The sequence below is a fragment of the Dipodomys ordii genome, unplaced genomic scaffold, assembly GCF_000151885.1.
Source record: "Dipodomys ordii isolate 6190 unplaced genomic scaffold, Dord_2.0 Scaffold21, whole genome shotgun sequence".
Taxonomy (NCBI): domain Eukaryota; kingdom Metazoa; phylum Chordata; class Mammalia; order Rodentia; family Heteromyidae; genus Dipodomys; species Dipodomys ordii.
Genome location: NW_012267237.1, coordinates 8,859,738 through 8,883,032, shown reverse-complemented (window position 1 = coordinate 8,883,032; position 23,295 = coordinate 8,859,738). Strand labels below are relative to the sequence as shown.

Genomic DNA, 23,295 nt, shown 5'->3' with positions numbered 1-23,295 from the left:
TTTTCAAGATTTTAAAGTTTTCATCATAGAGGTCCTTCACTTCTTTAGTTAAGTTAATTCCTAGGTATTTTATTTTTTGTGGGGCTATTACAAATGGAGATGCTTTCCTAATTTCAGCCACACTTTTCTCATTATTGGCATACAGAAACCAAGCTCTTTATTTTTTATCTTTTGGCAAATATAACATATATAGACCTAAAATCAAGTACATTTTATATTTTGGTTTAATTGTATGCAGTTTTGATAAAAAATGACTTAGGTGCTTAAACACAGAGATTCACATAGAAATAAACATTTACATTTTTATAATGAATTAACTGTATGCATTCTTTTGTCATAGACCCATATATATCATATACATATATATGCATATATGGCATACATATATTTATATACACACTTAATCCTGAATTATTATTCAGAAATGTTAAGTAGCAAACGAAGTCCAAAATTGATAAGTGAAAAAAGTAGCTTAACATATTTTTATTCTGGATTTAAATTCAGTCAAACTTGTTGTGTAGACCATTCACGTTAGAAAATTTTGTATCGTGGCCTATTCACAGAGCCAGTTGGGAGCTAGACAAAGCCAAGAAATGGGCAATGAACAATCTCTTCAATTATAGGAGACCCTACCAGTACAGCTTCCAATGCTAGCTTTTCCTTTTATTATTGTATGAGACTCTGCCAATACCCCTTCCAATGCAAGCATCTTCTCTCCTCAATTATATAAGATTCTGTCAGTACCCCGTCCAATGCAAGTTGGCCATTATTTTAGGGGGAGTTTAATGTTTACATTATATCAGTTTTTATGAATTGAATTGTCTATTAAGAAATTAACTCAAGAAATTGAAGTACTTCTGAATTTATAGTTTCGAGCTTAGAGCAAAGGTGAGAGTTTTCCTTCTCTCATAAACATACTTAGTTTTCTTACTACTTCATTTTTACTTCTTAATAAGTCAGTCACATAATGGAGTTAGTATTTATATTCCATCTTTGTACACACAGACAATAAGACCAGAATCTTATTTAGAGCTATAACATGCATAAGGTGATGTCATACTATGATTTTTTACTTTCAGAGTAAAGTTATTGCTTATCTCTAAAAGTATAGATTTCCCTTCGTGCAGTTCTCTGTCAGAGATTTCAGTTTTTAAAAAATCAATAGGTAGGTTGAAGGAAATGACATTATGGAAAATCTTTCATCTTGGTCAGTATGTCATAAATTGTGTTTAGCTAATGCTAATCCTGTTATTTTTGGCTTAGAAATGAATTCACTAGGAATACGTGAATAAGACTTCAATAATGAATATTTAGCCAGAGACAAGCGTCATTTCTTAGTGTATTCTGTGTGAACTACAGAGACATTAGAGACCAGACATTGAGGGACCATAACCAAGAGATTGAGCAGGACTATTTAGGGATTAATGGCTGGCATCACAGAGTTCCTTGAAGGTAGTCATTGGAGTCCCGTAAAGGGTTAACAGGGCTACACGGTGCTTTAGAGAGTTCCCTTTAGCTGCAGAGTGGAAAATAGGATGGGAGAAAGATGGCTGTAACTGGAGAGACCCAAGAGTAGACAGTTGCATGGTTTCTCAGTGGGAGGTTGGGCTTGACCATAATATAGAAGTGAGTGTGGAACTGAACAGAGATGCACCAGCATGGTGTCTAAAGAGTGAATTGATGGGACTTGTAGTCAGCTGATTAGATACTGTTGGAGGAGAAGTGTCAGGGAGAGAAGGAGAGAGGAAAGTCAAGGATGACACTGGTTTCTTGTATTTATTTGCTCATGTATCACATATTTACTGACAAATATATAGTACTAGACACTTTCATGGCACTGAGGATGCAAAGAGAAGTAAGATACACAGGGTGCCTGCATTCCAGACATCTCGAGAGGAAAGAGATAATAATTAGAGAAATGAATAGACCTACGTGACTTTCTTAACTGCATGACGGTTCACACTACACTGTCAGGAGATGAGGTAGGAACACAGAAGAAAGCTTGTGAAGAGTATGTGGAAGGGTCATTAGACAGTTTTATTAGTTAACTTTATGTCATGATAGCCAAAGTAACATTAAAAATTATTTGGCTTACATCTCTAGAGTTTCTAGTCCAACACTGGGTGATCTCATTGCTTTGGGCCCTTCGCAGTAGAACATGGTAAAATAAATGACTTACATTATGGATCAGAAAGAAGACCAAGACTGAGAGACTGGAGTCCTCCCATCTTCTTCATGGGTATTCCCACCTTCCACAAAGACCATATGTAAAGGTCCAGCACTTCCAGTACCATTGCTGTGAGAACCAAGCCTTTAACATGGGAACTCATATACTAACCATCCACTGATTTATTTGAGAAGATTGAGAATTCTAGATAATTTTATATAGTCCTGCAGCATAGATATTTTATATAACATATAAAGAAGTATGCAGGATTGACGGGTAATAGGGTTTTCTATCACCTACCAACTGGAGATGTTATAATGTTAACCTTTGTGAGAAAGACAAATAAATGATCAAGTGTATATCATTGTTTTGAGAGGAGAATTTATATTAAAAAGCAATGTAGACAATACAGTATCATGAACTTAGCAATGTTAGCTGTAAAAATGTTTGGTTAGGCAGTTAGTTAATTGGTGTCAATATCTGAGGTTAACCATCAGTGGGAAGGGAAGATGGCAAACTTTGTGAAGAATACTTAAAGGGTATTTGGATATGTTGATTTTTATGATGCTATCTATGGGTTATCCAAGTTTGAAGTCCAGTAAGAGACAGCAATCTAAATGGACAGTTTTTCTAAATGTCCCAATAGATGATATAGCTATTGTATTTCAGGCCTTCAGGCAGGTCCTACCAAACCTGAAAATTCATTAGGCAATTGTAAATAGACAGCAATCCACAACCAGAAGAAAGTTTCAACTTCCAAGCTTAAAAGCAGCTTTACCTTCTCCTTCTTTGTTTGTTTGTGTGTAAGAGCAAGGGGTGGAGAATTTAGCACTTTATAACATAGAAAGCTTCCTAGTCATTTCCTGCCATTTCCAAGAGATTAGGTCCATAACAAAAGGAAATAAAGTATAGGTATAACTCTAAATGTATTATTCTAATTATCCCACCTGTGGCTTTTTATCTCTTTGAGAGGCCCACGAGACATAAAATCTTCACATGCCAAAGAATTCTTATTAATAGACACAGGAATGTCTATTAATGGGAAGGACCTGGGTTTGCTACAGGGGTTGTCAGGAGATTATTAATTGGTTTATGCATTTAAATTCATTGAAAAGCAGAGCTAAATTTAATCTAGAACATTAAACAGTGTGTTTTTATGTCAGAGGAATATGAAATTCTTTTTGCTGTTATAGTATTTCATGGGAGGGTTGTTTTGTAATTGAATGAGCGGTGCAACATTTACATATCTTTCCATTAAAATGATGAAAAAATTCACATCACTTGTTATTACTCATTAAAATGGCGATGGAAACTTACAGTTTACAATTACTGCAAAGATTTCCAAGGACATGTATATTGCTTTTTTGTTACATCTTGGTGGATTTTATAGTTGGATCTTGATTTAAAAAATCATTTTTAACTGGTTTACCCTTTATCATGAAATAAAACTTTTGGATAGGAGGACAATTCATTTGATCTCTGCAAACCTTTACTTTCTCTCCTGTATTTACATGTCATCTCCAACATGATTTGAAATGATGTATGAGTTCATTGCTACCCTTGTAGGGATGGCGTGAAGGCTTTAGGATTTTGAGCTTGAAGAGACCAAGGACTTGAAGCCTCTGTGTTTTCTCCTCTGTGCTAGACTCTCGCCACATACATTGTAAATGATTGACTGACTTCCACATCACATCATCATACCATGGAAGGAGTCTGAGATCCTTCCCCATCCACCTTCCCTACTCCTTTAAAGTCTCTCCAGTCAGTTTTAATGTTCTTTTCTTCATTGACAAGAAGGCTTTTAAGAGAACACAATGAGTCTCTTCTTCTACCACGTAAATTTCAGACTGTAGGAATGATGGCAGAGACATGAGTGGGCTTTGTTCTTTTCCCATGCTGACCTGGAGACTGAGAAGTCATTTGGTGTGATTGCATCTTCCTGGATTGGGTGAGGTAACAGGCATCAGTTTGGCTTCCTTCTCCGAGGCGCATACTCCTTGGTCTATGCAGCTCAAGAAACAGATTTAAAAAGCTTCTTAGGCAGTAGCCCTTTTCAGCTTTATCTTTGATTTCTAGGATAAGGTTTTCATGACTGGGGTCTTCCAGTACTGGGGGTTTATGGTGTCATCTGTATGGACACCATAAGACAAAATTAAATCCCGTGAAAGGACAGAAGAATTTGATCACATTCAGATTTTATATTGATCAGAACTTCATTTACTCCTAAAGTGAAACAGATTTTCAAAGGTTGTAAACATTATAAAAATAGTTTTGGTGCTTTAGGAAGTGTTTGACATGGCTGGCTTTATCTGAATAATTCTTGTCAATTCAAGATTTCTAAATTTTTGTTTCTGTGAGTGTTTTGGCTTTTGTTTTGCTTGCTTTTTTAGTAATTGACCATGATGTAAGAGAGCTTTCTCAGTCTATTATGTTGGCTTATTATTTAACAGAGGACAATAGAGAGCTATGTGGATAAACGGATGGGTACAACTTATGGTCCTCCAGCAGGAAAGAAGATGACTATATTTATTGATGATGTGAATATGCCAATAATCAATGAATGGGGAGATCAGGTACATTGATCCTATTATGCATTTCATTTCTTTAATCGAGCATGGATTTTTTTTTGATGAGTAAACACGTTGCACGTTTATAGCCTACAATTCTTGAATTCCAATGTTCATCCATCCTTTGGAGCATTCAAAGAGTGTAGGGCTATGCAGGGCATTTTAATGCAGGGCATTTTCACTTTGCAAGTTGTCTTCCTTAGGTTACTAATGAGATAGTACGACAGCTGATGGAGCAAAATGGATTCTATAACCTAGAGAAGCCTGGGGAGTTTACCAGCATGGTGGACATCCAGTTCGTGGCTGCCATGATCCATCCTGGGGGTGGACGCAATGACATACCCCAAAGACTCAAGAGGCACTTCTCCATATTTAACTGCACTTTGCCTTCGGACGCCTCCATGGACAAGATCTTTGGTAAAATGGATGGGGCACGGGGAATGGAAGAATACCTGGTCATGTTCCCAGGAGAAAATCTCCTCTCAGAGGGAGGAGTTGTACCAAGGAGTGGCCATTTAACACAGCAGTTTGTGAATACAACGTATCTTGATTTAACTTAAGTGACTATCAACAGTTTATGTCAGGAAGAAGACTAAGGTTGAAATGAATTTGGGGATGAGATGGTTTCCTCATGGCATGTCTAGATACAGTTATTTTATGTTAAAGCTAGATGTTGCTGCTTTTTTAGGCAACTCATATAAGAGTTTTGTCCAAAGGAATGGTGGTTCACAGAGCAGGTAACTGCCCCCATCTGGTTATCAGAATTGACAGAATTTTAATTGGTTATTGGCCAATTAAATATGTTTTCTTCAAAGATAATTTACTTTAAGGATCATCAGCCTAATATACAACCATATATATTTAACTCAACAAAGAAAATGTCTTTATGATTGATTTTGGAATGATTTTCTTCATGGAAAAAATAGAAATTTGTGAACAACTCCCTATGAGATATCAACTTATACTCTCTGAAACTGCTATTGAGAAAAAACTCATGAAGGCTACTCTAATTAATTTCTGGCAGATGCAAATGTCATCTTAGTCCCCTCAGGCTAGGAGAGCGTGGCAGTAATCTGCCTCCAGTCACAGCAGTGGCGAGATTTGGAAACCAAATGACAACTGAACTATCTAAACTCAAGAAATGTAAAGAGGATACGAAAGAATGACTATGGTGGTTTTTAATTAGTCTTTAAGTCTTGGGAATTTTTGTGCATAACTATATGCAGATTTTTAATAATGCACAGAAAAGAAACAGCAGAATGGCAAATTCTTTTTGTAAATATGTTTTCATATTTTTGTAAATCAGCTTTATAAATGTATTATCGCTGCTCATTTAATTATATTAAATGAATGTAGGTAGAGTTTTTAGTAATAGCAGCTCCCTTTTGTCTTATCCTCTCTCTCTCCTTCCTTCTCCCTACATCTTCCTTATAGTGCTGGGGTTAGAATCCTGGGCCTTGTGCATGCTAAGCAAGAGCTCTATCAGTGGACCATAAATTCACTCTTTTAGTAGCATCTTTTCAATGTTTAGTAATATGAATGCTAACTTAAATAAATTTAATTCACTGATTACTTAAATTAATTCAATTTTCTTTCTTATGTGGCTGTTTTAATGTATAATTGCATTTGTTCAAATTTTGCATTGTAGTGCTTTTCAGTTTAACTGAATTTCTTTGATTGATGAGTCAAAATGTTATGATCTACTCCCTTTGCAGGAGTGATTGGAGTTGGCCATTACTGTACCCAGCGGGGTTTCTCAGAGGAAGTGAGAGATGCTGTCATGAAATTGGTACCGCTGACCCGTTGCCTGTGGCAGAAGACCAAGGTTAAGATGCTCCCCACACCTGCCAAGTTCCACTACGTGTTCAACCTTCGAGATCTTTCCAGGATCTGGCAGGGAATGCTGAACACCACTTCAGAGGTCATCAAAGAACCAGATGTAAGAGATATTTTGTAGAGAAAAATGAAGTAACAGTGCCATTTATTCTACGACCTAGATTTTTTTTTTTTACTAGTTTTGACTTTTATGTGAATTGCAAAAAGCATTTTAGGGCTCTTCAGCATGCATATACGTTTCTTCATTTGGTCATCAGCTATCATGAAAAAGGGAAAAGTAAATATGTATATATGTATGAAAACTTAAGTTCCAATTATTCTAGACATATATTTAAGGAAATAATATACACAATTATTTATAATGTCTAAAAATAAAAAACCAATTCATTTTCGTTTATATTTTTGTATACTGTGATATTATTAGTCTTCATATTTTAAGTTTGACTTTTTAAACTAAACATATAATTATGTCTGTAAATAAACAGTCAGAATGAAAGAAACCATTTCTTGTTAACCATCCATGATCTGGTTTGTATAACTAGATACACTCAAATAATTTTCCATGCTGTTAAAAATATAAAAGAAGAAGCAGAGTTGAAAATTCATTTAATAAAAAAATAAGCATTTGTCTGTGTACTGAACAGGGTGCTCTCAGTATTATAAGAATTCCACTAGATGTAAGAGTGCTATGCTGAAAATCCAATCTGCCTTTGTCTCCCTGCAAAGCATGGTGGTTGGCTAAAGCCAATTTGGCCTCTTTTCCAGCCTCTCTTGAGCTGAGGTGCTAGGTGACCAGAGGGGTATGGGGGACTTCTCCCATCATTTAGAGCATTGAATTATTAACAAAAGGTCATTAAACAATAAAATGTCATCAAGCACATCAAATGTTGACCTTTGAAAAACTCTTCAGCCCTGCTCCAGATGTTCATAAATAGATAACTTGCTAACTTTTGAAGAGTAGACATTAATGGGGAAAACTCACAGTTCTATAACAGAGAATTGAGAGACAGCTTAGTATCAGTGGATATTTTTAAGTTGAGGTTTTCTTCAATACTATTAATGAATTCACAGAATTGTAGAATGTGATTCTGATTCTTAAATATTATCCAGTATCTGGATAGCCAATTTCTCCTTTTTGATGTGTATTTCAAATCAGCTTAAACAATCTCAGCAATTGAAATCATAATAAACTTCTGTCTTAATGGAACTGTTGAGCATATTCCACTGTACTTTGCTATTCTGGCCTCCCAACAGCATTTAATCATTAGTTATATAGTATTCTAAGCTACAACCATTAATCAAGGTAAAGAATTTTCACTAGTCTTTGGGAACAAATAATGAAGAAGACAAGCTTTTTTTTTTCTATTGTGCCAAAGGTATAACACAATTTTCTCAACATACAGTGAACTTTGGGCCGTGTTTCACCCAGACAGGGTGATTTCTCTGTTCAGATAATTGTGTTTTGTCCACCATAAAAGTATGTATCAAAAAAGACTCATTTAGCATAATCTCTAAACCTTTCTGAGGATATTAGTTTGCTGGTTGGAGTGACTTATTGTTTTGTGTAAGCATTTTGCTTAAATTTAGAGAACTGCAAAAGAATAAATTCTACTTTCCCATTAGTATAATTGAATGAGACTAATTTGAAGTAAATATTATATTTATATATAGAAATTATATATGGTCATATATAATATATATTATATATAGAAATCATATTTATATTTAAGTAATTAATTGTACAGATAAGTTCAATTTACAAGTGCCATGCATCTTGATCAATATTAATCTTAACTTTTAAAAGTATTACATCTTAAGTATAGATTCTCTATAAAAACTCAGGTTAACTTTCCTATCATTCCCAAATACTTATTTTATCACATTATCAACAGGAACTGTTACAGCTTTGGAAACATGAATGCAAGCGTGTGATCGTAGACCGTTTCACAGTGTCTGCTGATGTGGCCTGGTTTGATAAGGCTTTGGCTAACTTGGTAGAGGAGGAGTTTGGTGAAGAGAAAAAACTTGTGGTGGATTGTGGAATTGATTCTTACTTTGTGGATTTCTTGAGGGATGCACCTGAAGCTACAGGTAAACTATTGAAGCAGAGTTTGAAATTCTCTAAACAGTGTTCCTACGGGAGATTCTTAAGGGGAAGACAGAAGTTTCCTGAAGTTGAGTTTATGCCTAACCAACTATTGAAACAAGCCTGAGACAAAATAGGTCACCAATAAATGTAGCGTGGGTAGATAAATGAGTGATCATGGAGTTCAAAGATGAATAATGTGCTTATTATTCTAAATAAAGTAGGAAGGCAGGATAGAGTAGAAGAAAGTACCTAAGTATGTATAATCTATCAGAGGTATGTTTGAGGAAGGAATCAGTACACATTAGCTAGATACCACTGAACATTATACATTCTCATGTATAAAAATAGAAAGGTGAATATGTGTATCATGGGTCCTGTGGGGGAATAAATATTATAAATATATAAAAATATATATATATATAAAAATATATATATTTATATATATAAAATATTATCTGTGGAGTCCCATGGCTATCTGTGGACTACTACAGTTACAAGAAACTAAAAGATACAAAAATAAGAATGGTTATTAGGGTCATCTGAATGTTGAAAATAAAAAGAAAATCCTTCAAATTGTAAGAAGCCACACAATATAATTACAAAGAGCCAGATAACATGAAGGCAAACTTCTGTGCTTATGGTTCCATGAAAAATTGTGATTTATGACTTTTCTAATGAAAAGAGGTAGTGCTCTGATTACTTACCCTCAGAAATAACTGGGCCTGGAGAATTATTCTTTCATTTAATAGCTTCTTCCAAAGCTGTAACTGAATCTTAAAGTTAATTTGCATAATTTAAAAGGCATATTAAAGTGCCTACTATTTACATCGTCAAAATGGTTGCAAGTGGTCAGGCAGTCTCTGATTAATTTGGGTAACAATATGTATGACTTGTGAAAATTATCTGAGTGCCAGGCAGGCTTGGTGGGACACACATGTACTCCTAAGCATTCAGGACGCTGAGGCAGGAGGATCAATAAAACAAACAAACACAAACAAAACATTTTGGACTGACAGTTGCAAAGTGATGTTTTGTTGGCTGTGTAATCAGAAAGAAGTGAATAAATGTATTTTATCTTAAGTCAAATACATAACAAAATCTCATAAGGACACAAAATAATTAGAATTTATCTGTTGCATTTATCTATTATCCTTCCTTGTATTTTATTTTCTCTAATTTAGAAGGAGAATTAATAGGTTGTGATTTTCAAGGAATAGAGCCTAGCTTTAGGGGACAGGACAGATTTCAGAGTGGAACATATAATCTTCTGTGACTTTAAACCATTTTGCTTTTCCAAGCTTGAACTGAGTATGGATGGACACGTTGTGAGTATTTAAGCTTGATGAGGGAGAGCTTTGCAAATAAGCCAGAATCCCTGTTTTATCATAAAGAGGTTGATTATATTGACTAGGTCACTTAAGATAACTACGTACTATAAGATTTGGAAAATCTACTTACTCTTCTGTTGCCCAGTGAATTTTTAAGTTATTTTTTGGTATATTAAATTACAGTATCACTTTTTCCAATTGTAAGTACAACTGACAGTGAATTTATATAGCACTATTGGCATTAATCTTTATAGTTCATGTTGAAAAAGTATTAAGTCTGTGTATCATGAGCTTTAGACTTTTAAACAGTCTTTTGATTTTAATTCACTTTTCCAGTGACATAATGCAATGTTTATTTAAGAAACTATTTTTCTTAACCTTTCCCTTTCATTTCCTAAATATTACTTCTGTTTTCACAATTAACTTAGAATTTCTCAATCATAATACTATTCTGGGAAAGTATAATGACCTTTTCCTTTATAATCTTATTTAAGAGTCATGTGATGCTTGACCTTCCTTGTGATTTTGACATTAACTCTGCCTGTACTTTTGACTTTCATTTCTACCATTAAACTCATATCTCTGGGAGAAACTTTGGTCAATTGTGGGTTGTGACTAAATTCAGTGAACACAGTATTACGTGAAACTGGCTAGACCAGAAAGAACTAGGCTTACATAGAATCATAAAAATCCTAATGCTTTTACCACTTCCTTCTTTTCTTCCCTTAAAAGTACATAATATAACACTGTATTGGAAATTGATGTTATGTAGCACTGAATTACAGAGACACAAGTGTTGAAGTTAGTGGTGAAGTCCAGGAATGTGAAGAAGCTAAATAGATTCTTCTTCCTTACCAAAGGAGAAACACCTGAGGAGACAGATGCTGAAATGCCCAAAATTTACGAACCAATTGAATCCTTTGATCACCTGAGAGAGCGTCTGAACATGTTCCTGCAACTGTACAATGAGAGTGTCCGTGGCGCTGGCATGGATATGGTGTTCTTCGCCGACGCCATGATCCACTTAGTGAAGGTACAGTGGCTTTGCCCAGAAACGTGTCAAAGTGTGATTGACGCTTGCTCTCATACCACATACCCCTCCTGCTTTCTTTTCATCTCCTGGAAGCACATGAATTTCAAAGCAAACGCAAGGCTATATTCCAGTTTCATTTCCACACTGAATGTGTCAGGTCTCACCTTATAAGTTTAAAATAAGAGCATGCACACTTCCAGTGTGTGATGTGCTAATTTCATTCAGTATTCTATACTGCTTCCAGCTCTGTGATTTTACTGCATGGGATTAATGTGGTTGATATTCGAGTTCAAAACCTAGGAGAAGGGCTGGGAAGGTGGCTCAGTGGTAAAGCGCTTGCCTTGCATGCCTGAGGCCCTGAGTTCGATTCCTCAGCACCACATAAGCAAAAAGTAAAAAAAAAGCCGGAAGTGGTGCTGTGGCTCAGGTGGTAGAGCGCTAGCCTTGAGCTGAAGAGCTGAGGGATAGTGCCCAGGCCCAGAGTTCAGGCTCCATGACCGGACCCCCCCAAAAACAAAACAAAACAAAACCTAGGAGAAGGCTGCCATGTTTGAAAAAGTCATGTAATGAATATCACTATAAAAGGAGTGCCTGGCCTTGAAGACATTGAGTTAAGTGAAAGAAGCCAGCCAGGCAAATGCTGTAGGATCCAGTTCACGCTGGGTACATAGAGGATTCAAAATGACCAAGTCATCAAGCCGAGTGCAGATGTCTAGGGGCGGGGTGGAGGGGGGAACTAACTAGGAATTGGTGGTGAATGGGTGTATTTGTAGTCTCAGTTCTCCAAGATGAAAAAAAAACACTATCTAATAGTATTAAACTATACACTTCATAGTGTTTATGATAATACATTTGGTTATGGGTATTTTACAGTAATTGAAAATGATCATTTAAAACCAGGGCAGAAACACTTTGAGCAGATGAAAATTTGATTGAAATGATGTCTACTGGGAAAGTTCTCTCCTAGTTTCATTACAGTATCTACTTTTTAGGATAAAGTGGCCATCAATGCTGGAAGTGAAATATATTCGTTTACTTAGATATGTCATGTGAAGTCCACTGTTGATATTCTTCCTTTGTTGACCACGGTTGCTTTTTTCAGATTATATCCTTTCAGTTAGAAAGGAGGCAGTTTGAGGTTTACTTCCTTTACATGAAGAATCATCTCATAAATATGCGTTTCCTCTGGAAATCTTAGATCCTCTTATTGATCTTAGAACTGGAAGGGTTTGAGAGCTTCCATGTGAAAATGGGGGTTGCCTACCTGCGTTTGTTCGTTCTAGGAAAGAGGGCAAGGAAAATATGTATGTAAGGCTGCATTGAGTCTGGGAGAAAGAGGAAGACAGAGGGGCTGCTTTGGGATTGGACCTCTTATTACAAAGGTGCTTAGCCTGACAACTGAGACATTGATCTATACTGAATCACAGTCTTTCCAAGCCAAACAACAAATAGCAGTTTTGTAATCAGTTAGAAGTTCAGTGTTTCATGAAGAGTAGATTTTTCAGCCATATTTGATAATTAAAGGGAAGGTTAAAAACATTCTAAATGAATAATGCTAATGGTGAATTCATGAAGAAGAAGAGTCTGTTTTTGAATGAAAAGGGCATTTCAATGCAAAACTTAAAGCATACCTCAAAGGCCTTTTTCTTTATCTTCTCAGAAACAGAGCCGGTCACATCATGGACTGTGTGCTGACCTTTCTCATTTGCAGTCCCTGGGCTCCTAAATATGCCCCACAGTTCCCACCCTGACTTGTGCCTGCACACTGTGCTGTATTTCAGAAATTTCCCCATTCCTTCCACCAGCCGATGGCTGAAATCTGATTTTGAGACGCATGGTTTCCACAGTGGCCTCACTCTTACATTGAATACAGAGGGAAGACGGGGTATTTACAGGTGGAAAGCTGACTACTCTTTCTGTTTCCCTGCTATAGATTTCTCGAGTGATCCGGATGCCCCGGGGAAACGCCCTCCTGGTTGGGGTGGGCGGGTCAGGGAAGCAGAGCCTGACCAGGTTGGCTTCCTTCATCGCTGGCTACGCTTCTTTCCAGGTCACTCTGACAAGGTAAAAAGCAAGCAAGCCTATACTTTCACCTAAAATGGATTTTGAAAGATGGTTCCCAGAGGTCACCTGAAGTTAAGCATGTATTTTTCTTATAGTCATTAAGAGGCAGTGGTTTCTTCCTTCTGGAACGTTGATATAGTTTCTCCTTTCAACCTTCTCCACAGAGTGTGAATATTTCACATGAATAACCTGCTTTTGAGACATTTCTCCCTGGTTGTTGTTCTGGTATATGCAACAGGAACTTCACATGCACTCTTTTTTTTTTTTTGTTGCGTTTTAGAAGACATTTGCTCTTCATGAGTGATAGTGCAGATTTCAAAGCTAATACAGGAGAAAAATAGGGGAAACATTTTTGCATTGATTTACTCATCCAGACACTTCAAAATATTTATTGTATGCAGACTCTGTTCCCAGTGCTGGCTAGGGGAACAGGCTATGATAGTCAGCTTTTTATATCTGAGATAATGAATATAAAAAGAGGAAAGCTTTAGTTCACCTCCCAATTTCAAAGGCTTCAGCCTGTGTCTGGATAGCTCCATAGTTCTGGACCTGTGGCGAGGCTGAAGGTCAGAGTGAGGGATGGGGCACGAGCAAAGATGCTCACGTCGTGGCAACTGGGAAGAGAAAAAAGACAGAGATTGAATGCCAGGGTCTCAATATCAGCTTCCAGGAAACACCCCTTCTCCCAATGCCTTAACTGCCTCCCACTAGGCCCACCCCCCACCCTTTTTTGTCAGTAGAGCTTGAGTTCAGGGCCTGGGCTCTGTCTCTGAGAAATTACTCTACCACTGTGACCCACAGTGCCACTTCCAGTTTTCTGGTGGTTAATTGGAGATAAGAGTTTCATGATCCTCAGATCACAGCCTCCTGAGTAGTTCAGATTACAGGCATGAGCCACCAGTGCCTGGCTCTTGAGGGAGAATTAACTGAAAGATTTATGCTTTATTCAAGTACCAGGACACACAGAAATACCATTTGCAGTTTGTGGATCGAACCTGCGCAAAATAAGAATTGGACTCAGATTTTGTTCCCTTATTTGGTATAAGAGTTTAATTGTTTCCAAAGCACTTTTACATGAATGAGCTAATTTGGTGTTCTGAAGAATTTGGGGGGGGGTTTGGAGATCAGGAGGGATAGTCCACCATGCAGCTGAACTTCAGAGAGGCTATGTATTGCCTGATGTCTGAGACAGAGCCAAAACCTGGTTGCAAGATTTTGCCAGTAAAACTAGTTTCTAGTCTAGTGCTGCTTCTAGTGCATTGTAATGCCTCAGGAAACACACCCCACAGCAGCTCCCGCAGTGATGAGCTGGTTTTCCTGCCTGCCATACTGGGAATAATCCATTCCCAATGAAAGGAGAAGCAAGGCCTTCACACAACCTTCAAGTCTCTGCACCAGCCTCCTTTAGTCTCTGCACCGCTGTGGTGCAGGCTGGAATGTAGGCTCCTCATACTTGGGAAGCATTCTGGTCATTGTTTGAGGCTGTTGCCCCTTAAGACAGGGGGAACTGGCTAAAAATGTTCTTCCTGTCAATGGGAGCTGAACAAAGTATTTTTTCTTTGTGTTTTTGCTTCAGAGTTGAGCTATATTTTTTAAGTGATTTTGTGGCTAGGTGCTGGTGGCTCATGTCTGTAATCTTAGATAATCAGGAGAGTGAGATCTGAGGGTCAAGTTTTGAAGTCAGCCTGTGCAGCAAAGTCCCTGAGACTCTTATCTGCAATTAAAAGCATCAAGATCCAAATGCCAGAAATGGAATGGTAGCCGTGAACACAAAGGCTCAGGGATAGCTCCCCCCTCTGTATTGCCCGCCCCCCAAAAGGAGTAAAGTGTGTCTGTGTTCTAGTCATTGGGTCTAGACCTATCTTTTATTTTTCTCGAAAAATAGGAGTCTTCTAGAAACACCGATGCATAATTGTGGTATTTGTAAACAGAGTTTAGTTTACAGATTTAAATAAAAGACAGGATATAGAACAATATAGTACCTTTAGTACCTTTAGAAAATCAGACAGCTCTTTGTCTCTGTGTTCTGGATTTTTTTTTGTCAGTTGTGGGGCTTGAATTTTTAAGAAAGTTTCTTTCTTTCTTTTTTTTCTAAGCTTTTAATGACACAAAAGAGAAATAACAATTTAATAAACGTGAGTCTCTAGAACTGAAATATTTTCATTTATACTTTTGGTAGTTACAGACTACTGTTTTGATACTTCTCTAACATTTCTTGATTATAGGTTAACTTCCATCTAGAGATCACTTTGAGGAGTGAAAGCAGACTTTTTTTTTTTTTTTTTACTTTTTTATTGTAAGAATACCGTACAGAGGGGTTACAATTACATGGGCAAGATAACGAGTACATTTCTTATCAAGCATTGTTGCCTCCTCCTTTGTTTCCCCTTCCCATCCTCCTCCACTCCCCCCTCCCATACCTCCCCCGACCCTCCACCAAAGTTGTTAAGTTCGTTTTTCGACATAACGACTTGTACATCTCATTGTTGCAATGGGCCCACCTGTATCCCTAGTTAAACGATTTTTGTTTTATTCCCTTCCCCTCCACAAATTATACCAACATCAAATGCAGTGAAAGTATAGGTTATACTTTGCGGGAGGGACATACAAAGTGAAAGCAGATTTGTGGTGGGATTTATTTCATGTTTCCAGCTACAGCTGTATTCTGCTACAGTATACTGATGTCTCAGAAAACTTTTATGTGGAATTCAGAGTTCCGTGTACAAGAATAATGTTAGGGATCATTTATAACAGGGCATCTCTTCTCTTCATAGAATGAAAGCTTGAGTTTACTTTTGTTTCATTTCTCAGAGATGCTTTCAATAATACCAGTTACAGATGAGTGCTTCATAAATCTTCTTATGATCATTTCTAACAAATATCATTGTCAGCGCATTTTCAAAATGAGAAATGGCTTTTACATTCAAATGATGTTTGCTTATGATAAGAAATTATATTTTGTTCAAGCTGACTTTAAAAAAATTGTCAATAAGGAGTTGTACAAAGGAGTTTCTATTCAACCAAGCAGGTTATGAATACAGCGCGTCTTGAACATCACTTTCATGATGCTCCCTCATCCCTCCCATCCCACCCTTCCCTCAATTTTGTTGATTCTTTTTAATTGTCAAGGTAATGTACAGAGGGGTTTCAGTTACATAAGTAACTCAATTTTCTCCTACTTTCCCTCCCTCCAACCCTCAATTTTGTTGATTTTTATATGCATTGAATATACATTGAATTTTATGACTCCTTTCCTCCCTTCAATGGTCTACTTCCTCCTCCCCCCTGAACTTGCCCAATAAAGCATAAAACATTGTTATGTTTGCTTCCCAAGATATTCTATCTGATGCCATAATGACAATGATCCTCTAGGTCCTACAACACACCCAATCTGATGGAAGACCTGAAGGTTTTATACCGGACAGCTGGTCAGCAAGGAAGAGGAATCACCTTCATTTTCACAGACAATGAGATTAAAGATGAGTCGTTTTTGGAATATATGAATAATGTCCTGTCATCGGGTGAGGTAGGAGCCCACTTGTTCATGTGTTGTTTTTTATGCTTTCATAATTTATTTATTATCATTGTTCATGTAGTTGCACAGATGGGTTTCAGGTCAACATGTCAATGCATGAGTATACTGCATCTGGACCAGTGTCACCCCTTCCATCATTCTTCTCCTTTCTTATGTGGCCCACCCATCACCTCCAGGGACCAGGTATATTGAGTAGAGGACCAGTATATATTGAGTATTAGGACTCGATTCACCCAGCCTCTCTCTCTCCATCTGTTATTGTTCTTTTTGATTAAGTAAACAACGCCTTTTGGTAGGGGAGTTTTGAAGAATAAAGATTCACTGGAAAATCTAGAGCTAAGCATTTAAAACACTCAAAGAATTATTGCTCAAGATGACAAATGGAAAAAAAAGAGGTTAGAAAGAAAGCTAATGAGATAGGATACCATTTTGCCCTCCTCAAGGGCCATGACTGCGATAAATGATAGGATTATCTATGTATTTTTAAATGTGGTACATTGCATCCTGAAAACTTTCAGTTTATTATTTATGTAAGTACACAAATAGACAAAGGGCATTGTACCTATTAAGTGGTAGGTTTTAATTTGTTTCATATGTGTGAATTCCTGTATTTCTTTTGAAGGTCTCCAACCTCTTTGCCCGTGATGAAATTGATGAAATTAACAGTGATCTGACATCAGTCATGAAAAAAGAATATCCTAGACGCCCTCCCACCAATGAGAATTTGTATGAGTATTTCATGAGTCGCGTGCGACAGAATCTACATATTGTGCTCTGCTTTTCACCAGTGGGGGAGAAATTTAGAAATCGAGCTTTGAAGTTCCCTGCCCTTATTTCAGGATGTACGATTGACTGGTTCAGCCAGTGGCCGAAGGATGCCTTAGTTGCTGGTTAGTGTGGTGGAAATGTCTGGTTCACTGTGTTGATTTATTCCTTCACATTCTGTCTCCGCATGGAGAAGAGCCAGCGCTCTTCATCAGCTGTTCAAAGAATTTATTATTTTTTTTCCTACAAGATGTTGCTCTTTTTAACTTGACAGCTAATTTTTTCCCAGAGTGTGATTGTCAGAGAGTGAGATCTTCACTTTGTACCCCCTGAGTTAATGTTGAGGGTTTGAGTATTTCAATGATATTTGCACGCTTTGGCTCAGTTGCATCCCCAGCAGTTTCTGGGTGCCACAGGAAGGCACTGAGGTGAAGCTCACAGTTCTTTTTAAGTGTGCTTGCCAACCCCAGCACGGTTAAAGCCAGGTGCTCCTCGGGCACTTGTCTAGTTGCTGCTGTACTGTAAATCAAGAAGAACCTTATCCAGAACTCCTCTGATGGCTTTGGTCCTTGGCAGAAGGGCTTCTCTGATGCGAGTCTTGCTGTCTCTTCTGTTAAATCGCCCATCCCACGAAAGCTTCGTGTTTTGTTAACTTGTAATGAAGTTGGAGTATTTAAGTATTGCAGGAGCTATCAGAGCTTGTTGGGGTATTTTTAATTTTCAAATTTTGCTGGGACCATCTGTGGCTATTTTAAAGGCTGCAGGCAGTCAAATTTCAACCCTGAATGACAGTTTCAGAACCACTGGGGAGCCTGATCTGGTAGTTTTCATACCTTTTGTTAATGGTTATGTATTTTTAAGCTGAAGAGACTTATTTTCCAGGAAGGCTTGATAGGTATTCCTACTAGATAAAGCAGGGAAGGGAGGAGCGAGGAGGGGAGGAGCTATGGATCCTCGTCTTCTCATTCCCACCACTCTGGCCATCTCAACCTTGGCTACTCAAGTTCTGTGGCACCCTGTGTTAAGATGATGGTGGTATATCTGTCTACTGCCTTTAGGAATAGAGAAACTGGAGAGGAATATGTCAGAGGTGGAAAGAAATTAGTACTGGGGTAGGATCAATACCATAGTTAGGATCTACGTCAGTCTATCTTTATCAACCTACCTATATATTCATTTATTTATCTACCTATCAGTTTATTATCTGTGTAGGTATCTATTAGCTATTAATCATATATATATACATATATGTGTAAATTATTGGTATCTAGCACTTTACTGTTTTTGTTTTGGTTTAATAAACTTACTTTTGGGGAAGAACAAATGTTGTTGGCACAGTACTATTGACAATAATGTTTTCCCAATATGTGACTCTTAAACACAGAAGGTTTTTAACATGTCTCCAGTGCAAACGCACAACACAGTTTTCTCTTTGTCTTAGAAGCTTGCAAATAGACCCATGATTTAAAATTTTTAAGACCCCTTAAAAATTTAAATGAAACTAGAAGTATGAGTTAAACATTTCTCGAGGTGGGAAATGCATACGGAGCACCAACAATAGTATTTCAGAGCTGTGTTATTAAGGTTTAATAGAAAGTAAGATAATCCATGTGTAGGTATTTTGTGAAATGCAATGGAAGGTCTAATTAATAGTAAAATTAGCAATACCAGGTGATAAATACTGTAATATACCTTGATTAAGATGATTCACTTTGAAACAGAGCTCTTTGTATTTAATCTCTATTTCAGTCATCCTTTCTAAATTATCGCTCATTCTTTTTGTTAATTTCTCATAGCCCTGACCTTTTCTTTTAAATCTCATTTCACTGACCCAGTCCGAGCTTTCGCAGAGCCACGGACAATTTCTCTTCTGTACTCACAGTAACTAGGGAGTGGCTTGATCTTCATGCATGAATCTATTTTTCATTTATTGAAAACATATTTCTTGCACTTGGCATTTATTGAGTCACCATACTGAAGGGCAAGGAGATGTGTTTCTCATCTCTAGATTCTTTCCCAAGGAGAGGGCATCTGCAGCTCTTGACTGGTACACCCCATTAATTCTTATTTTCAATTTGGTCTGTTGGCTGGCTCAGAATCTATATATTCACATGCCTATATGATCCTTCTTCAGGGATCTCTCACAGAGTCCTTAAATTTAAAGTATCTGGAACTAAACTGGTACTGTCTCTAGGGTGCCACCATTGTCCATCAAACTGGACAACCCTTTTCTTTCCTTTAAACATTTATTCTTCGTTCAACTCTAAAATCTAATCTGCTTTGAAGTCATGGCAATTACATATCCTAAATATTGGCAGAATCTCTTTCTTTTTACTGAAGTCCTATGCCAAGTCATCATTGTTGTACCATGAGAAAACCCAAGTAGCTTTGTAGTGAACTCTCTCCCTTTTTTCACCTGCCTTTCAGTCTTTTACATTCCTAATAGAATAATGGTAAAGATACAAACCCAATCACATTGTTTTGTGCTTAAATCTTTCCAAATCCTTACATTGCTCCCTATTTATAACACACATACACACACACATACACACATCTTCATACATGATTTCTGCTGAGATACATAAAAATGGTTTCAATAATTCAAAAAGAATTTTTTGGCCATGACAATTTTAACTAGAGTGTACACTCCATGGGGTTGAGATCAAGTTTCATATTTCGCTTTCGTGCTGTGGCACTTATCCCAGGGATGGATCTGTAGTGGGCATAACATGTGAATACATACGGATATATAGCCATTCATTGATGGGTTCTTATGTTATGGCTTTCTCTTTCTTCTCTAAGGGATTTCAATTTGCCATGTCTGCAGATGTGCACAGTTCATGTTGGTGGATGCCACCCCTTCTTCCTTCATCTCCCTTCCTTCTCTCCCAACCCCGCCATCCCCTTCTCTTACATGGCTCCACTTTTCACCCGTGTACTTTTAATACTCTCACTGTATTCACCCACCACTCCCTTCTCCATTTTTCTGTAGTACCTCCCCATAAGTTCCACCCCCTCAGAGCAAGCACGTTTCAGCTTCCTGGCCTTCATTGTGTTCAACTGTAGATTAATTGTTCCAAAGAGTGGCTCCACTGGAGTCTTATAACAGGAAGTGCACCCTCAGAACTGCTCCACTCTTAGGCATTGTGGGAAAGGTAAACGCCTCTAACAGAAGAGTTTTACCCAAGTATATCTAAAGGATTCTGACATTTGAACTGACCACGGGCCACTGCTGCGCTTAAGAACAAGAATGAGATGGGCATTAAAATATTTAGTAATACAGCAATGTATGGATGCACATTTGCACATGCCAAATGCAGTTGCAGATTAGGGGAAGTAAGGGACTGCAGGGTCTGAGTAAAAAAAAAATCCAAAAAACAAATGGGATTGTTTAACAAGAGTGCCAGGTGCACACTGAGGTCCAATTTACTTATATCACATTTGTCCTTATGTAAATCGTATCACAGCCTGGCTTCCGCCCAGAAGCTGCAGCTGTGTGGAGGAGATTACTCTGCAGTAAGGGCGAGAGGCTTCAAATCTGCCATAGTTTTATATGTGAAGGAAAAAATCAAATTGTTGCTGTTTCAGGTCTGGGGTCAAACGTGCTGACCTAGATCTACCTAACTAGATCTACAAGCACAGAATATAGTTCCAGGAATGTCGAAGTCTTTAAAAAATATCCAGGTGACCTTGAAAATGGCGATTCTTGCCCCAGTTTCAGGTTCTGTTGCTTTATTCTTCCTAGTGTCCGAACACTTCCTCTCTTCCTATGAGATTGACTGCAGCTTGGAAACTAAGAAGGAGGTTGTGCAGTGTATGGGCTCCTTTCAGGATGGCGTGGCTGAGAAGTGTGTCGATTATTTCCAGAGATTCCGACGTTCTACCCACGTGACGCCCAAATCATACCTCTCCTTTATTCAGGGCTATAAGTTCATCTATGCAGAAAAGCACGTGGAAGTGCAAACCCTGGCAGATAGGTAAGTGTGAAGGTCAAGTCAGAGTTACTTTAAAGCGGTCAGCCTGAACTGCCCATCTTGGACATTTTGCCATGACTACAGACATGGTTGTTGGTCATAACTGGTGTGGTGTTTGGGGAATATGATTGGCATCTAAATATGCCCAGGAAGGCTGTCAAACAACCTCACTGTGTGGGAAAGATTCCCCCCCACCGGGAAAGAATTGCCTAGCCCAAATTTCAATAGTATTTACTGTAAGAAATCTCCTTATAAGCTATGCCTGTGGATTGTATGTACGACCCTGCTGCTCAGAGGGTAAAGGTCAGGAAGACCATGATTTGACATTTAGTGAAATCCTTATCTCAACCAAGAATCCATACACACAGTGGTGTACACACCTGTAATCCTCGTTGTATGGGAGGTATAGGTAGGAGGACTGAAGTCTGAGGCTAGTTCTGGGAAAAAATGGGAGACTCTAGGTAGGTAAATAATAACTATGGCAAAAGTAAGTGCTGGAGATGTGGCTCAAGTGGGAGATTTCCTGCTGAGCGATTGTGGAGTTCTGAGTTCAAACTCCATTACTGCCAAAAAAGGAGAGTAACAGAGAGAGGGAGAGAGAGAGAGACAGAGACAGAGAAAGAGAGACAGAAACAGAGAGAGACAGAGACAGAGACAGACAGACGGACAGACAGACAGACAGAGACAGAGACAGACAGAAACAGAGAGAGACAGAGACAGACAGACAGAGACAGAGACAGAGACAGACAGACAAATAGCCAGAGATAAAATCTTTCTGAGCCTGTTTGAAGGCATGTTCTGTGGTACTTAGGGGATTTATTGTTGCCCCATAGAATAAACTGCTGCCTAGTCTCATATGCCCTGATACCTTGACGACATCAAATGATATAACCCTCAGAATACTTAACAAGGAAAGGAATGAAGAGCTCATATATTCCCTCCTTCCTCCTCTCCTCCTACCCTCTGAGTGACCAGGTTAGAAGCAGCCTGGGTGGCTGCTGTGTTCCTTCAGAATCAATGTTTTGCCTCCCCAAAGTGAGTCCCACAGTTTACTGTCTGCTCTGTTAGTTTTCTTCAACATTCAGATTTTTCTGCCTGAATATATCCAGAATTAGCTAGGGCTCTCTTGTCAAGGATACCTGAGTGGGTATCTGAAACCTTCCAGCCCTTAAACTCACCATGTCAGCCTCACACAGGGACCTCATTTCCCCCGGGAGCTGTTATGATATTTAATTTGTTTCTTTCTTCCTAGTATTTCTTTTTATTTTCTTTTATTGTGAAAATGCTGTACAGTGGGGTTAGAGTTACATGGGAAAGATAATGAGTACATTTCTTATCAAGCATTGTAGCCTCCTCCTTTGTTTCCCCTTCCCATCCTTTCCCATACTCCTCCCACCCTCCACCTAATCCTCCCCCCCCACCAAAGTTGTAAAGTTCGGTTTTCCACATAACGACTTGTACATCTCATTGTTGCAATGGATCCATCTGTATCCCTATTTAAACGATTTGTTTTTCCCTTCCTCTCCACACATTATACCAACTTCAAATATAGTGAAAGCAAGGGTTATACCATGGGGGAGAGACATACAAAGCAACAAAGAAATAATCTTATAAATGTGTTAGAAACAATCACCTGAAAGAAAAAAAACACATTTGAATACATATCTTAGGGTTCATTTCCCTAACATCAACTTATCTGACCTTTTCTGGTTGATTCAGATATATACTAGTTATTGCAAATAAGGGAAACCATGGGGCCTATGTGTTTTTGGGCCTGGATTACTTCACTTAATATAATTTTTTCCAAGTCTTTCCATTTCTTTTTTTTTAATTTTATTTTATTTTATTTGTGAACAAACTGTACAGAGGGGTTACAATTGCATGGGCAGGATAATGCGTACATTTCTTACCAAGCATTGCAGCCTCCTCCTTTGTTT

At 38.0% G+C, this 23,295-nt stretch overlaps 1 protein-coding gene across 1 annotated transcript in view; it reads left to right on the top strand.

The window, feature by feature from the left end:
• Positions 1-23,295, top strand: part of Dnah5 (dynein, axonemal, heavy chain 5) — a 197,962-nt gene that overhangs the window by 111,086 nt on the left and 63,581 nt on the right. The window contains exons 49-57 of the mRNA XM_013013842.1: positions 4,618-4,740; positions 4,938-5,151; positions 6,450-6,673; positions 8,463-8,661; positions 10,848-11,020; positions 12,954-13,084; positions 16,457-16,610; positions 17,242-17,509; positions 21,130-21,361. Of these exons, the coding sequence (XP_012869296.1) occupies positions 4,618-4,740; positions 4,938-5,151; positions 6,450-6,673; positions 8,463-8,661; positions 10,848-11,020; positions 12,954-13,084; positions 16,457-16,610; positions 17,242-17,509; positions 21,130-21,361 (1,718 nt within the window). The remainder of the gene's footprint in view (positions 1-4,617; positions 4,741-4,937; positions 5,152-6,449; positions 6,674-8,462; positions 8,662-10,847; positions 11,021-12,953; positions 13,085-16,456; positions 16,611-17,241; positions 17,510-21,129; positions 21,362-23,295) is intronic.